Source organism: Salvelinus fontinalis, chromosome 6 (assembly GCF_029448725.1).
Source record: "Salvelinus fontinalis isolate EN_2023a chromosome 6, ASM2944872v1, whole genome shotgun sequence".
In the NCBI taxonomy this organism is placed as follows: domain Eukaryota; kingdom Metazoa; phylum Chordata; class Actinopteri; order Salmoniformes; family Salmonidae; genus Salvelinus; species Salvelinus fontinalis.
Window position 1 is genome coordinate 37029738 of NC_074670.1, and position 16547 is coordinate 37046284.

General features: G+C 44.0%; 1 protein-coding gene across 1 annotated transcript; it reads left to right on the forward strand.

The window, feature by feature from the left end:
- The first annotated feature begins 448 nt into the window (after positions 1 to 448).
- Positions 449 to 7469, forward strand: LOC129857777 (thyrotropin-releasing hormone receptor-like). The gene is made up of 2 exons (XM_055926330.1): positions 449 to 1593; positions 5016 to 7469. Exons 1-2 carry the CDS (start codon positions 811 to 813, stop codon positions 5451 to 5453), a joined length of 1221 nt encoding a protein of 406 aa, XP_055782305.1. The 5' UTR covers positions 449 to 810; the 3' UTR covers positions 5454 to 7469.
- The last annotated feature ends 9078 nt before the right edge of the window (positions 7470 to 16547 follow it).

The window sequence follows — 16547 nt, forward strand, 5'->3', positions numbered from 1 at the left end:
TATGTGCTAGCTGGGAGGTCACTGCAAGTAAGAGAAAGACACTGAACACGTGTGATGTCATTGCAAGACATTTAGATAGCCAAGTCAAATTTGAGTAGGATTTTACAGATTTATAACTTTAAATATAGGTTTAGTAATAATCTAATATAACAGTTGGCATTGAATCATATATTTGGTTTATATATTTGGTTTCACACAAACGTAGTTTTCTAAAATTGAGAAACCCTAACTCATTTATTGTTTTAGGCTTTTCCAAAGAGTACATTTTTACAGTGTACATGTTTTAAGTCCATTGTTACAATTGAAGTCCCTGCTCTATCATGCATGCATACACTGCTTTTTTGTTGGCTACAACTACACTATCAGAACAGCTGGTAGAGAGTAAAGCCACAGTCAAAACGCTCTTTGGAGCTCTGTGCGTAATGACAAGGCTGTCTTCTCAGACTGGAGTTGCGCATGCCATGTCACACCTCTTAACTTTACCTCTTTGCTTTACCTTGCAGTTTGCCTAACTTCGTGCATAAAGAGGACTAATCATGGGTAAACAGCACTAAAATCCTAACCTGGTCTTCGTATTAATCGAGTATCTTTTGCGCGCTCGATTTTATATGATATATATATACCTCTTTCATAACCTCATGAAATGAGTTTACTTTTATTTTGGATAAGTAATACAAAATACTTTATTGAATAATAACTTGGCTTTGGAACTAATAGATTTTTAAAGGGAGCTCTCTTGAGGCTATTTTAAATGTAAAGCCTATGTCTGAAATGAATTACTCCTCCAAGTGAAGTGGACAGAACTAAACCATGGAGAATGTTACTTCAATTCCAAATAACCAAACACTTGGTCCATGGACTGATTATAGCACGGAATACAAAGTGGTCAGCATATTTTTTGTGATTCTCATCTGTGGGATAGGAATAGTTGGAAACGCTATGGTGATACTAGTTGTTCTTACAACCAAACACATGCGGACACCGACTAACTGTTACCTGGTGAGTTTGGCGGTGGCCGACCTGATGGTTCTGACGGCGGCGGGACTGCCGAATATTACACAGAGTTTGTATGGAGGCAGCTGGGTGTACGGATACATCGGGTGCCTTAGCATAACTTATTTCCAGTACTTGGGCATCAATGCATCTTCATGCTCAATCACCGCTTTCACCATTGAGCGGTACATAGCCATCTGCCACCCCATAAAAGCGCAGTTTATGTGCACTCTGTCAAGAGCAAAGAAAATCATAGTGGTCGTTTGGGCTTTTACCTCGCTCTACTGCGCCATGTGGTTTTATCTGTCTGACACGAACGAGTTGATTTACGACAATATTACCTTGGTCTCATGCGAGTACAAAGTGTCAAGAAATCTTTACCTGCCATTTATCTACTTCACTGACTTTGCCATGTTCTACGTGGTGCCCCTCATGCTAGCCACTGTTCTGTATGGATTTATCGCTAGAATTCTTTTCCTCAACCCATTGCCGGCTGACCCCAAGGAAAATACAAAGTGGAAAAAAGAATCATGCCAAGGAAATAGGATGATGAGCACCAACAATTCATCCTGTAGCACAACCGTCCGCTCTCGCAGGCAGGTAAGTTGCCACTCTACTGTTTTAAGGTTTGTTATCTTATAATGGTGTATCTACATCGTAATAACTACGGTGTGTGTGTGTGTGTGTGTGTGTGTGTGTGTGTGTGTGTGTGTGTGTGTGTGTGTGTGTGTGTGTGTGTGTGTGTGTGTGTGTGTGTGTGTGTGTGTGTGTGTGTGTGTGTGTGTGTGTGTGCCTCGTGAATAAAGTGAGGGGAATCAAATTAATGATACAAAAAAACTCAGTATAATTAGATCATGAATTCAACAGTTTCATAATTGCACTGGTATGATATGTCGTGAAGTTGGGGTGTTCAATCCAAGCATATACTGTACACTCTTAGAAAAATAGCTTCCAAAAGGGTTCTTCTGCTGTCCCCATAGGAGAACCCATTTTGGTTCCAGGTAGAAGCCTTTTGGGTTCCATGTAGAACCTTGTGTTCTACCTCCAACCAAAAAGGGTCCTTCAAAGGGTTATTTTATGGGGAGAGCCGAATAACCCTTTTAGGTTATAGATAAGACGTTTTTTTCTAAGAGTGTATGGTAACATCCTAGAGAAGGGAACATTTGCCCACTGGGCACAGACGTCAATTCAACGTCTATTCCACGTTAGTTCAACGTAATTTCATTGAAACGACGTGGAAACAATTTTGATTCAACCAGTGGGTAATCATTGTAAGTAGGTTACAGTGTGCAGCACGAGCAAGTCAACATGCAACAATCCACGTTAATATAGACTCATAAAGCCTCACTATGCTGACAGCACACGCCACTGAATAATGTCGTTAGTAACACATATAGAGCATACACAGCACCTGAGACTGAGCATGCGAATGGGAGGGGTGTGAGTTTATCTGAAGAAAGGGAGAGCTCCACTATAAAGAGTGGATTTTCAAGTATTGTGGTGCCAGCATCATGTTATAGGAATGCTTGTCACCATTAGGGACTGGAGGTGGAGTACCGGCAAAATAAATACTGGGGTATGTGTACACCATAACGGTTGAACATGAGCCAACACAATATTTAACACGAAGATGCCAATAAACCTGTAGGCTGTAGGCTCATTATTTATCATTAACGCATGTCACCCTCATGGAAATTAGTGAATGAACTAGAAAACTTGTAGAATACGCTACAAAATGCGATGTGGTTTGAAGATAACAGTGACATTTTGTGAAGCCGGAGATGAGTGGCCGTGAACGAGATGCTGAGTGGACAGTGAACTCGTCAATTCAGGTTACAAGTGTAGGCCTAATGAATGAGAATCACAGAATGTTTGTCACAGACGTCTCTTTCCATTCATCAAATGGCCGCTGCACAGTGCGCTGTATGGATGTGGGAATTATTTCAGATTGGACTAACATGCTGACCACACCCCTCGCGTTGCGTGAGCTCACGTTGCAAAATTAATTTACAGATACATGTTATTCAATCATTGCACCCACACTGCTCGCATGCGACAGCGAGTGTCTGCGTGGCCAGGCACTGACATAGAAGTTAGCTCTATTTGTGACGCTCAACGATTTGCAAGTCCTGCCTCTCAAATCTCCTCATTGGTTTTTAGGAGCATATACCCACGTGGGTGAAAGATGAACTGACGTCCACACTCCAGTCGGTTTTAGTAATGCACCTTAAAGTTGGTTGCCAACCGCCATATAACGTCCAAAGAAGAAAAAGACACATGTAAGAAGGAGGAGATATGACGAGAAACTAATTGGGTTTACCGTTTTATCTGTGGATTAATTGTCGGAGTAGAGGACCTTGTGCATTTCAGGTAAAATAACAACCCAATGTTTATATCCCAGGACAAATTAGCTAGCAACAGCAAGCTAGCTCAATATGTCAAATAGCTAGCAAGTACAAGCTAGCTAGCTAAATTGCCATAAACGTGTATTACTTTTCAACCTGTCCCCAAATTAATATACTTGGTTCAGAGTATGTTTTGATATTTCAACCTGTGTGTCCTGATCACTTCTGGTGTGGGTGAACAAAATCAACGCGCGCGCGGTGGCGCACACGGACGCACGCACGCGTCCGGTTTGTTCAGCATGTAACATGCATAGGTAGCCAGGTTTACAGGAGCCCTTTGAAGTTATTTAAGTAATCAAATAATCCCCCCCCCCCCAATGGCTTAGACTTTTAGAGGTTAATGTCGCATTAGCATAACCAGTCATGATGTTTTCATCTGACTGTCAAACAACTGTTGGGACGCTACAGACGTTTCGTGAGAAGACCAATTTTTTGTGATGTCTCATGGTCTGGTCATAGGTCCACAGAGATCATATTAAATTAATAGGGATTTTATATGTAATTCTACCTGTAAGAAATTACATCTATAGTACTTTCACCCCTGTTAAAAATGAAAGTAGCAAAGCCCAGGTAAAAAGTTAAAGGAAAAACACCTCAGTCTTCTATTTGTCAGTGGGACAATTACACACATTTTAATGGCAAAGACACACCAGAATGACTTTCCAACAATTGTTAAGTGTTCCTGAGTGGTCAAGTCTCAGTCCTGAATGAAATTTGCTTGAAAATCAGAAACCAGGTTTGAATATTGCTGTCAATCAATGACTCCCAACCAAATTTACTGAGCATAAACAATTTTGACAAAAACATCAGATATACATGTATGTTGCCTGAAGAGTTGTGCAAATTTGTTAGAATATTATACAATATTATTCACAGCTGTAATGGCTGCCAAATGTCCTTCCACCAAGCATGAACTCTGGGGTATGAAGACCTACGCAATCAAGACATCTTAGTTTTTTAAATTTGTAATTAATTAGGTTACCTTGGTGAAACATGGACCAAGCTAGCCTTGGGCTCTTTCTGTCTCAGTTGAATAGACAAAAAAGACAGATGATGGATCTGTGCTCACTGCTAGGTCATTTAGCAAAACAAGTCAGGATAAGGTTCTGACATAACACACACATCTCTAACTGGCCTAGCGATGAATGGAAACCAGTGCAATCCATACCACTTACCACTTAGGGCCTGATTGAATTAACTCAAAAGGTCAAAATTGAATAAGGATAGTGATCAGGAATCTTCCCTTAGCAATGATGATAGTTGCTCTCTGGCCCTATCCAATAAGAGACACATCACTGGCGTGAGACCTTACAACATAAATAAGGATGATAGAGTTTAATATAAACATTATCACATCATAATTATATTTGCAATTAAACTGCTCTGTAGGCTCTGTTGGTTTAGTCTTACAGATGCTGTTTTGTCAGTCTCTCCAGTCTGTGGTTGATATTAATTGTCAGAGGGTGCTCTCTAACCCATTTCGACCACTTTTCTTTGCATAGCAGGAACATACATTTTTTCCCACACATTTTTTAACAGGAGTCAGGCTGAATTCTATTCTTTCCCATGTCCTTTGATGAAAATGTCTCTTGATTTTCTTCTATGTGTTGTTGTCAGGTTACTAAGATGTTAGCTGTGGTGGTGGTGCTCTTTGCCCTCCTCTGGATGCCCTACCGGACGCTGGTGGTGGTAAACTCCTTCCTGGACAAGCCTTACCTGGACCTCTGGTTCCTACTCTTCTGCCGCATCTGCATCTACCTGAACAGCGCCGTCAACCCTGTCATCTACAACGCCATGTCTCAGAAGTTTCGCACCTCCTTCAAGAAGTTATGTCACTGCGGTCCACAGCGATTGGAGAAGCCGGCGTCTTACAGCTTGGCCCTGACCTACAGCGCCATCAAGGACACAACCAACGGAGAGAGCCCTGACCACTTCACTACCGAGATGGATGAGCTGGCCACACCCACAGCCAGTGACCAGTTCCTGCCCAGCACCAAGAGGATATCATTCGAGGACCCCTGTCTGTCAGGCAGGGTTGCCCTTTGCACTCCCTGACGGAAAAAGTAACTCCATTCAGGCAACAATGATTATCTGAAAGGATCTTCTTGTCCTTAAGCTCTAGTTTGTGATATCAAAATAGTCTCCAGCAGCATACTTCCAATTCTATTCTATAACAAATTTTCTGTAGAGGAATTGATGTAATATTTGAGCAGTACAACGGCAAACATTAAATGCCAAAAATGTGTTGTTAATAGAGGAAGGAATGCTTAATTTCTTTATCTAGCATGGTGAAAATATATTCTCCCCTCTCTCTGTAGCCATCTTAGCACAAAGCACTCAATTATAGGCACTGTTTAAATCAGTCCTAAACATTGTGTGACACACACATTCAATTTGCAAGGTAAGAATCATACTGCTTTCACATACTGAGCAACAGTTGCCATCTCTGTAAAGTGTTTTCCTACAAGGGAGGTGTAGGCCAGGAACTCAGTGTGTGTGTGTGTGTGTGTGTGTGTGTGTGTGTGTGTGTGTGTGTGTGTGTGTGTGTGTGTGTGTGTGTGTGTGTGTTCGTGTGTGTGTGTGTGTTCGTGTGTGTGTTTTAAAGATAAGCTCACTCTACAGGTGGAGTCAACCTGTCTGGGCTAAGTTGTTTAAACCACCCTGCTACTTTGCATGTTTTAAAACAGCACAGAGAGAATGTGATCACTGACCACATTTCAAAGGCAGAATTCAAAGGAGGCAGAGTATCAAAACCATCTCTGCTCGAGGGGTGTAAATATCACACATTGCTTTAAATTGAAACCTGACTGTCAGGGAAATAGAGATGAGGTGGGATGAAGTTTCTTTAAAGGTTACAGCTGATGAAAAGGACTGATAACAAAGCAATGACACGCCGGATCTGTCATCCGTTTGATTGCTCAATACCATTTGACTTTATAGTAACCTTATTGGCTTAAAGGTTCACCCGATATGAAACGTTCCGCAGGGGCAAGTGTCAAAAATGCAGCATGGTTAAACATCATGCTGTACCTGTAATGGACTACTGTGGTGTGGATTCAATCAACAAGTGTGGGAAGGTTCAGAGTCCATAGCGAGAAAGATCTATGATGACTCAGACACCTGGGTGGTTGATGGTTGTCTCTAGGTCAGGGGCCTGACATGACCAGACCAAACGTTATGTTGACATCCTCAACAGCTGAGACTGATGGTAGCATTTCCCCATAACGGATCCCCCCCAAGCACAACCCACAGAGCAAAGGCGAGATTAGAGGATTCATCAATGCCAAAGTGTTTTACTTTGGAGATTTGAGGGAGGCTGGTGAGTCATGGTACAGCCATAAAGCATGGGCACAGTGTCAAAGAAACAGAAAGAAAAAGCATAAAAGGAATGAGCATTGATTGAATTTAGAATTCAAATAAGGAAAAAATTGAAAGTTTGGTGTTGTTTATTTTAGACTGATGAAACACCCTCTCTGTCCCTTTTAGGATACTGTAAAAATGCTTGCAATTGAATGTTCGTTGCCATGTGAATGATGTACATTTCCGATGTACATTTCAGACCTGTTTTCAATTCATACCTTTGTACCATTTAAATTGTGTCTGCCAGTATAGCTATTCTGTAATAACGTAGTTTGTTTCGTTCAGTTTTATTGTTTGTTCCCATCAATATACAGTATTTTACTATGGAGCGATCAATGTGGAGCTACGCTGTTCTTCTTGGGTAACACTACAACTACAGTACGTTTCAAAGAAGGTACGTGAAATAAGGATCTGTCCCTCTTGCACCTTCATCTATTATCTCCGTTGCACAGTTTCCACCATAAAAGGGAGTGGTGCCTCGTAGCGAGTTTGCAGCATGGACACTGTAAAACAAATGCTGTTGTGGTGTGATTTCAAAAAGACAGACATCTATGTGCAGTATACAGTTATTATTAGTCAGCAATGTTGTGTAACCTGGTCTATTTTTGCTGGCAGTTCTCTGCATTGTAAAAACTACCCTTGTTGTTCGGATGGTTTGTGTTTTGTATTTTGTATTGTTATTTGTCTATAATAAAATTCTCATTGATCATGTGGTCTGTCAAATATTGATAATTACTCTCAGAATCCCGAAATTCACGTGCTATTATTTGTAATTAACCTCAGTATATTTTGACACTGTCACGCCCTGGCCTTAGTATTATTTGTTTTATTTATTATTTTAGTTAGGTCAGGGTGTGACATGGGGTATGTGTGTATTTTGGGGTATTATATGGTAGAGGGGGTGTTTGGTGTAGTTTATGGTTTGGTGTTGAGTGTATGTGTCTAGCTGTGTCTATGTTGGGTGTAGTTCTAGGAAAGTCTATGGTGGCCGGAATGGGTTCTCAATTAGAGACAGCTGATTTCAGTTGTCTCTAATTGGGAGCCATATTTAAGGCTGCCATAGGCTTTAGCTGTTTGTGGGTCATTGTTTGTGTATATGTATAGTTCGACGTAAGTAGTTTGTGTGTGCACTTACGTTTGAAGTTTTCACGATCGTTTGTTGTTTTCGTTAATGTTGTATAAGTGTGTAGTGTTCATCTTCGTCGTTGCTATTAAAAAAAGAAGATGTATTCAAACCATGTTGCGCCTTGGTCCGTCAATCCACCACACGATCGTGACAGAATGACCCACCTATATACGACCAAGCAACATGACCAGCGGCAACAGGAGCAATGCAAGGATTCATGGACATGGGAGGAAATTTTAGACCGGGAGGTACCAGGAGGATATAACCGCCCCAAAGCTGAGCTGGAGGCAGCGAAAGCAGAGAGGCGGCGATATGAGGAGCTAGCTAGGAGGCAGGAAAAGGAACCTACAAAGGATCTGGGCTACACTACGTGGGAGGAGATCGACAGGTGGGCGATCAACCCAGGGAGAGTGCCGGAGCCCGCCTGGGATTCTCTGGCGCAGTGCGAGGAGGGATACCGGCGGATGGAGGTAGCACGACGAAGCGGTAGGAAGCCTGTGGGAAAACCCCAAAAATGTCTTGGGAAGGGGCTTAAAGGGAGAGTGGCGAAGTCAGGTAGGAAACCTGCGCCTACTCCCTGTAATTACCGTGGAGAGCGAGAGTACGGGCAGACACCGTGTTACGCAGTAGAGCGCACGGTGTCTCCTGTACGTGTGCATAGCCCGGTGCGGGTTATTCCACCTCCCCGCACTGGCAGGGCTAGATTGAGTATTGAGCCGGATGTCATGAAGCCGGCCCTACATTTCTGGCCACCAGTGCGTCTCCTCGGGCCGGTTTACATGGCACCAGCCTTACGCATGGTGTCCCCGGTTCGCCTACATCCACCTCCCCGCACTTGTCGGGCAACGGGGAGCATTCAACCAGGTAAGGTTGGTCAGGCTCAATGCTCAAGGGAGCCAATACGCCTGCACGGTCCGGTATTTCCGGCGCCACCTCCCCGCCCCAGTTCAGTTCCACCAGTGCCTACACCACGTAACAGGCTTCCAGTGTGTCTCCAGAGCCCTGTTCCTCCTCCACGCACTCGTCCTATGGTGCGTGTCTCCAGCCCGGTACCACCAATTCCGGCACCACGCACTAAGCCTCTTGTGCGTTTCCAGAGTCCTGTGCATCCTGTTGCTGCTCCCCGCATTAGCCCTGAGATGCGTGTCCCCAGTCCGGTACCACCAGTTCTGGCCCCACGCACTAGGCCTAATGTGCGTCCCCAGGGTCCAGTATGCCCTGTTCCTTCTCCCCGCACTAGCCTGAAAGTGCGTGCCTTTAGCCCGGTGCCACCAGTCCCGGCACCACGCACCAGGCCTACAGTGCGCCTCAGCCGGCAGGAGTCTGCCGTCTGCACAGCGATGCCTGAACTGCCCGTCTGCCAAGCGCCATCTGAGCCATCCGTCTCCCCAGCGCCATCTGAGCCATCCGTCTCCCCAGCGCCATCTGAGCCATCCGTCTGCAATGAGCCTGCAAAGCCGCCCGTCTGCCATGAGCCTGCAAAGCCGCCCGTCTGCCATGAGCCTACTGAGCCGTCCGCCAGACAGGAGCCGCTAGAGCCGCCAGCCAGACAGGAGCCGCTAGAGCCGTACGTCAGACAGGATCTGCCAGAGCCGCCAACCAGACAGGATCTGCCAGAGCCGCCAACCAGACAGGATCTGCCAGAGCCGCCAGCCAGCCATGAGCAGCCAGATCCGTCAGCCAGCCATGAGCAGCCAGATCCGTCAGCCAGCCATGAGCAGCCAGATCCGTCAGCTAGCCATGAGCAGCCAGATCCGTCAGCTAGCCATGAGCAGCCAGATCCGTCAGCCAGCCATGAGCAGCCAGATCCGTCAGCCAGCCATGAGCAGCCAGATCCGTCAGCCAGCCATGAGCAGCCAGATCCGTCAGCTAGCCATGAGCAGCCAGATCCGTCAACTAGCCATGAGCAGCCAGATCCGTCAGCTAGCCATGAGCAGCCAGATCCGTCAGCTAGCCATGAGCAGCCAGATCCGTCAGCTAGCCATGAGCAGCCAGATCCGTCAGCTAGCCATGAGCAACCAGATCCGTCAGCCAGCCATGAGCAGCCAGATCCGTCAGCCAGCCATGAGCAGCCAGATCCGTCAGCCAGCCATGAGCAGCCAGATCCGTCAGCCAGCCATGAGCAGCCAGATCCGTCAGCCAGCCATGAGCAGCCAGGTCCGTCAGCCAGCCATGAGCCGTCCAGCCAGGATCTGCCCATTATCCTGGTGTTGCCCCTTATCCTGGTGCTGTCCCTTATCCTGGTGCTGCCCCTTATCCTGGTGCTGCCCCTTATCCCGGTGCTGCCCCTTATCCCGGTGCTGCCCCTTATCCCGGTGCTGCCCCTTATCCCGGTGCTGGCCCTTATCCCGGTGCTGTCCTTTATCCCGGTGCTGCCCCTTATGACTATGGTGGGGTGGGGACCACGACCAGTGCCGGAGCCGCCGCCGTGGAAGGAAGCCCACCCAGACCCTCCCCTAGACTATGTGTTGGTGCGTCCGGAGTTCGCGCCTTAAGGGGGGGGTTATGTCACGCCCTGGCCTTAGTATTATTTGTTTTATTTATTATTTTAGTTAGGTCAGGGTGTGACATGGGGTATGTGTGTATTTTGGGGTATTATATGGTAGAGGGGGTGTTTGGTGTAGTTTATGGTTTGGTGTTGAGTGTATGTGTCTAGCTGTGTCTATGTTGGGTGTAGTTCTAGGAAAGTCTATGGTGGCCGGAATGGGTTCTCAATTAGAGACAGCTGATTTCGGTTGTCTCTAATTGGGAGCCATATTTAAGGCTGCCATAGGCTTTAGCTGTTTGTGGGTCATTGTTTGTGTATATGTATAGTTCGACGTAAGTAGTTTGTGTGTGCACTTACGTTTGAAGTTTTCACGATCGTTTGTTGTTTTCGTTAGTGTTGTATAAGTGTGTAGTGTTCATCTTCGTCGTTGCTATTAAAAAAAGAAGATGTATTCAAACCATGTTGCGCCTTGGTCCGTCAATCCACCACACGATCGTGACAGACACATCTTCACTGTATTTTCATCTATTCCATTAGAATGCAATCAAAACATATGGTGACTTATCCAACTTCATCAAAACACTATTAACATACTCACATAGTGATTCTATCCAGATGACTGCACAAATAAATATCATGAATTTTAACATATATGGCAGCCAACATCATGGTCGTTTCCATCTGTTCTTCTCACAGCACATTCATTTGGAATAATACATGGGTTAATGGTGTGGAAAGCAGCATTGAAAGCATCAGTTTTCTTTTAAAAGTGCACCCATGTTTTATGCAGTGCTCAAATGTATTCTCCACACACACCAGATTAAATAATGCAGAACTGTGATGACGACTACATAGCAAATCATCAAAAAGTTCTTCATACATCGTAAATTGAGATATATTGAGACATTAAATGGGATGATTATATTGACCACGTCAATCTTTAAACAGGTCCCCTGATTGAGCACTATTCGGAGGACCTGGAATAATCTGGCCCCTTGCGCGCAAAGCACTTCATTTTTGGATAGTTGGATAGTCCCACTAGACCTGTCAATGTAATGGTATTTTAAAGAAAATAGCCTAGCTCAAGTAGATATGAGGTTCACCAGACACACATTTCTTTTTTTATTACTGTAAAAAGGATTGTTATGGTAGCAAATTTGCATAAAAATTCTGGCAAATGCTTTGTCTACTAACTTACAAGTGCTTTGTTCTTTATAGAAGCTATAAAAGCAGCCTGCTCAGTAGTAACTAGATGAGAAAGACAAGAATGAATGAAGGTTGAGGTGAAAGGAAGGCAAACAGAATACAGATAAATATAATAGCCACCGCAATATCGTTCAAACACTCTATTTCTTTTTGTCTCTCTCACTCTTTATTTTTATCTCTCTCAAACGCACACATATATACTTACACGCACGCACGCACGCGCGCATACACACACACACACACACACACACACACACACACACACACACACACACACACACACACAAAGACTTCTCCAAAACTGGGGTAGGTTGTAAGGATTAACAGTCAGACATGTCTCAAAGCTGTTAGGGAATGAATGTGTGTATAGCCTGTTAACAACATAAACTGGTCCCAAGGACATTCCCATTGGTAAGGAGATTGGGTATCCAGATGTTTCCCCATTATCTTCTCCTCTGAGTCCAAGGTCACTCACATACACACCTGTCACCCTCTGATCAACAGCTCTGTAAGTAACCAGCAAAATACCTGAATTACAATTTTCTCAATGAAATTATATTATTTCTACAGATATGCACAACAATGCCTTTAGCAAACAGGTGGTATAAGGGCACAAGTCGAGACTCAAATGCAGACACAGGAGGCAGATGGTTGAGCTCCGATATTTATTATACCAAAAGGGGTAGGCAAAAGGCAGGTCGGGGACAGGAGAGAGTTCATTAACTAGGTCAGTACCAGGCAATAGGCCGGCTCGAGGTCAGAACAGGCAGAGTGGTCAGGCAGGCGGAGTCGGCGTCAGGACAGACAATAGTCAAAACCAGGAGGGCTAGGAAAAAACAGACTGGGAAAAATAGGAGCTAGGAGAAACGCTGGTTGACTTGGCAAAACAAGACGGACTGGAACAGAGATACAGGAAACACAGGGATAAATACACAGGGACTAATGGGGAAAACAGGAGACAACTGGAGGTGGGTGGAGACAATCACCAAGACAGGTGAAACAGATCCGGGTGTGACAGGTGGCTATTGTAGGATTTATGATGAGAAGGCCTAAGAAAAACTTTTTGACTAAATAAACAAATTAACACAATCTTCCAAAGTCATACCAAGGAACATGCAGTCAGTCATTTTCTTAACTAATTATTTTCAAAATTGCTTGTTAATCGACAATATGATGCTGCTCATACTAATTTAAACTGCGTTGTTCTTTATAGAAGCTATAAAAGCAGCCTGCTCAGTAGTAACTAGATGAGAAAGACAAGAATGAATGAAGGTTGAGGTGAAAGGAAGGCAAACAGAATACAGATAAATATAATAGCCACCGCAATATCGTTCAATCACTCTATTTCTTTTTGTCTCTCTCACTCTTTCTTTTTATCTCTCTCAAACGCACACATATATACTTACACGCACGAGCGCGCGCGCACACACACACAGACACACACACACACACAAAGACTTCTCCAAAACTGGGGTAGGTTGTAAGGATTAACACAGTCAGACATGTCTCAAAGCTGTTTGGGAATGACTGTGTGTATAGCCTGTTAACAACATTAACTGGTCCCAAGGACATTCCCATTGGTAAGGAGATTGGGTATCCAAATAAAGCAATATACAGTACCAGTCAAAAGTTTGGACACACCTACTCCTTCAAGGGATTTTCTTTATTTGTACTTCTTTCTACATTGTAGAATAATAGTAAAGACATCACAATTATGAAATAACACATATGGAATCATTTACATGTAGTAACCAAAAAACAAATCAAAATTAATTTCAGATTTTTGATTTTTCAAAGTAGCCACCCTTTGCCTTGATGACAGCTTTGCACACTCTTGGCATTCTCTCAACCAACTTCACATGGAATGCTTTTCCAACAGTCAGGAGCTCTTTTTGGCTGCTTTTCCTTCACTCTGCGGTCCAACTCATCCCAAACCATCTCAATTGGAGATGTTGGGTCATTGTTTTGTTGAAAAATAAATTATAGTCCCACTAAGCGCAAGCCAGATGGGATGGTGTATCGCTGCAGAATGCTGTGGTAGCCATGCTGGTTAAGTGTGCCTTGAATTCTAATTAAATCACAGACAGTGTCACCAGCAAAGCACCCCCACACCATCACACCTCCTCCTCCATGCTTCACGGTGGGAACCACACATGCGGAGATAATCCGTTCACCTACTCTGCGTCTCACAAAGACACGGCGGTTGGAACAAAAAATCTCAAATTTGGACTCATCAGACCAAAGGACAGATTTCCAATGATCTAATGTCCATTGCTCGTGTTTATTGGCCCAAGCAAGTCTCTTCTTATTATTGGTGTCCTTTAGTAGTGGTTTCTTTTCAGAAATTCGACCATGAAAGCCTGATTCACGCTGTCTCCTCTGAACAATTTACATGGAGATGTGTCTGTTTCTTGAACTCTGAAGCATTTATTTGGGCTGCAATTTCTGAGGATGGTAATGCTAATGAACTTATGCTCTGCAGCAGAGGTAAACCTGGGTCTTCCTTTCCTGTGGCGGTCCTCATGAGAGCCAGTTTCATCATAGCGCTTGACGGTTTTTGCGACTGCACTTTAAGAATCTTTCAAAGTTCTTGAGTGTGCAAAGGTGCCATCAAGGCAAAGGGTAGCTACTTTGAAGAATCTCAAATATAAAACATATATTATTTTAACAGTGGGTTTAACAGGGGTTTTAAGCTGGGTTTCTGTACAGCACTTTGAGATATCAGCTGATGTAAGAAGGGCTATATAAATACATTTGATTGGATTGGATTATTTTAACACTTTTTTGGTTACTACATGATTCCATATGTGTTATTTTATAGTTTTGATGTCTTCACTATTATTCTACAATGTAGAAAGTTAGGTGTGTCCAAACTTTTGACTGGTACTGTATATATATAAAAAAGAAAAAGAAACAAAAATACAGCCAACCAACAGTCTGTGTCCCTTCAGCTCCTCTCACCCCTATCTCACCCTCTCCCTCCCTTTCGCACAGGGAGGGTTGGACAAATGGAGCCAGTGAAGCTGTGGAGCGTAACATATTGACACTAACCTCAGCTAACATTTTGTGTCCAGGAAGAGACACATTGATCTGGGCTAAAGCTCCGGGCCTCTGTGGGTTGAAAATGAGATGTTGAGCTGGACCGAAGTGGCTGAGAAGAGGAGGAAGAGAGGAGAGGGGCTGAAGGAAGGAAGGAATAGTTGCAGCACTAGGCTGATAGGCAACCTGGTTAATGGAATTGCCTTGACCCGTTTTAGCCTCACTTATAACTGGATCTGTTTTCTGGCTGTGGGGTTGGAAATGCTGTGCACTTAAGATTATTTTAGGATGAGGAGCTTCAGAGAGTGACGGATCTCTGTCTAGTCACAATATGTTTAGCATTCACACACACACACACACACACACAACAAGACAAGCACAGGTAGCTGCTTAAACGGACACATTCAAATAATGTATGCATACAGTGTATTTGGAAAATATTCAGACACCTTCCCTTTTTCTACATTTTGTTACATTACAGCCTTATTCTAAAATGGATGAAATTATTTTCTCCCCTCATCAAATGACAGACAATGCCCCATAATGACGAAAACAGTTTTATACATTTTTGCAAATGTATTCAAACCACATTCAGACCCTGCTATGAGATTCGAAATTTAGGTTGGGTGCATCCAGTTTCCATCGATCATCCATGAGATGTTTCTACAACTTGATTGGAGTCCACCTGTGGTATATTGAATTGATTGGACATGACTTGGAAAGACACCCACCTGTCTATATAATGTCCCACTGATGACAGTCTATGTCAGAGCAAAAACCAAGCCATGTGGTCGAAGGAATTGTCTGTAGAGCTCCGAGACAGGACTGTGTCGAGGCACAGATCTGGGGAAGGGTACCAAAACATTTCTGCAGCATTGAAGGTCCCCAAGAACACAGTGGCCTCCATAATTCTTAAATGGAAGAAGTTTGAAACCACCAAGACTGTTCCTAAAGCTGACCCCCCTGCCAAACGGAGCAATCAAGGGAGAAGGGCCTTGGTTAGGGAGTTGACCAAGGACCCGATGGTCACTCTGACAGAGCTCCAGAGTTCCTCGGTGGAGATGTGTGGAAACTTCCAAAAGGACAACCATAAAACATCCAGACTAAGGTTTGCAACTGCACATGGGGACAAAGACAATACTTTTTGTAGAAATGTCCTCTGGTCTGATGAAACAAAAATAGAACTGTTTGTCCATAATGACCGTCATTATTTTTGGAGGAAAAAGGGGGAGGCTTGCAAGCCGAAGAACACCATCCCAACCGTTAAGCACGGAGTTCGCAGCATCATGTTGTGGGGGTGTTTTGCTGCAGGAGGGACTGGTGCACTAACCAAAATAGATGGCTGCATGAGGAAGGAAAATTATGTGGATATATTGAAGCAACTTCTCAAGACATTAGTCAGGAAGTTAAAGCTTGGTCGCAAATGGGTCTTCCAAATGGACAATGACGCCAATCATACTTCCAAAGTTGTGGCAAAATGGCTTAAGGACAACAAAGTCAAGGTATTGGAGTGGCCATCACAAAGCCCTGACCTCAATCCTATAGAAAATTTGTGGGCAGAACTGAAAAAGTGTGTGCGAGCATGGAGGCCTACAAACCTGACTCAGTCTCACCAGCTCTGTCAGGAAGAATGGGCCAAAATTCACCCATCTTATTCTGGGATGCTTGTGGAAAGCTACCTGAAACGTTTGACCCAAGTTAAACAATTTTAAGGCAATGCTACCAAATATTAATTGACTGTATGTAAACGTCTGTGTCATGTCCTGACCATAGAGAGCCCTTGTTTCTCTATGGTGGATTAGGTCAGGGCGTGACTAGGGGGTAGTCTTGTTTTATATTTCTATGTGGGGTTCTAGTGTGATTTTTGTTGGTGATTTGTATGATTCCCAATTAGAGGCAGCTGGTATCGTTGTCTCTAATTGGGGATCAT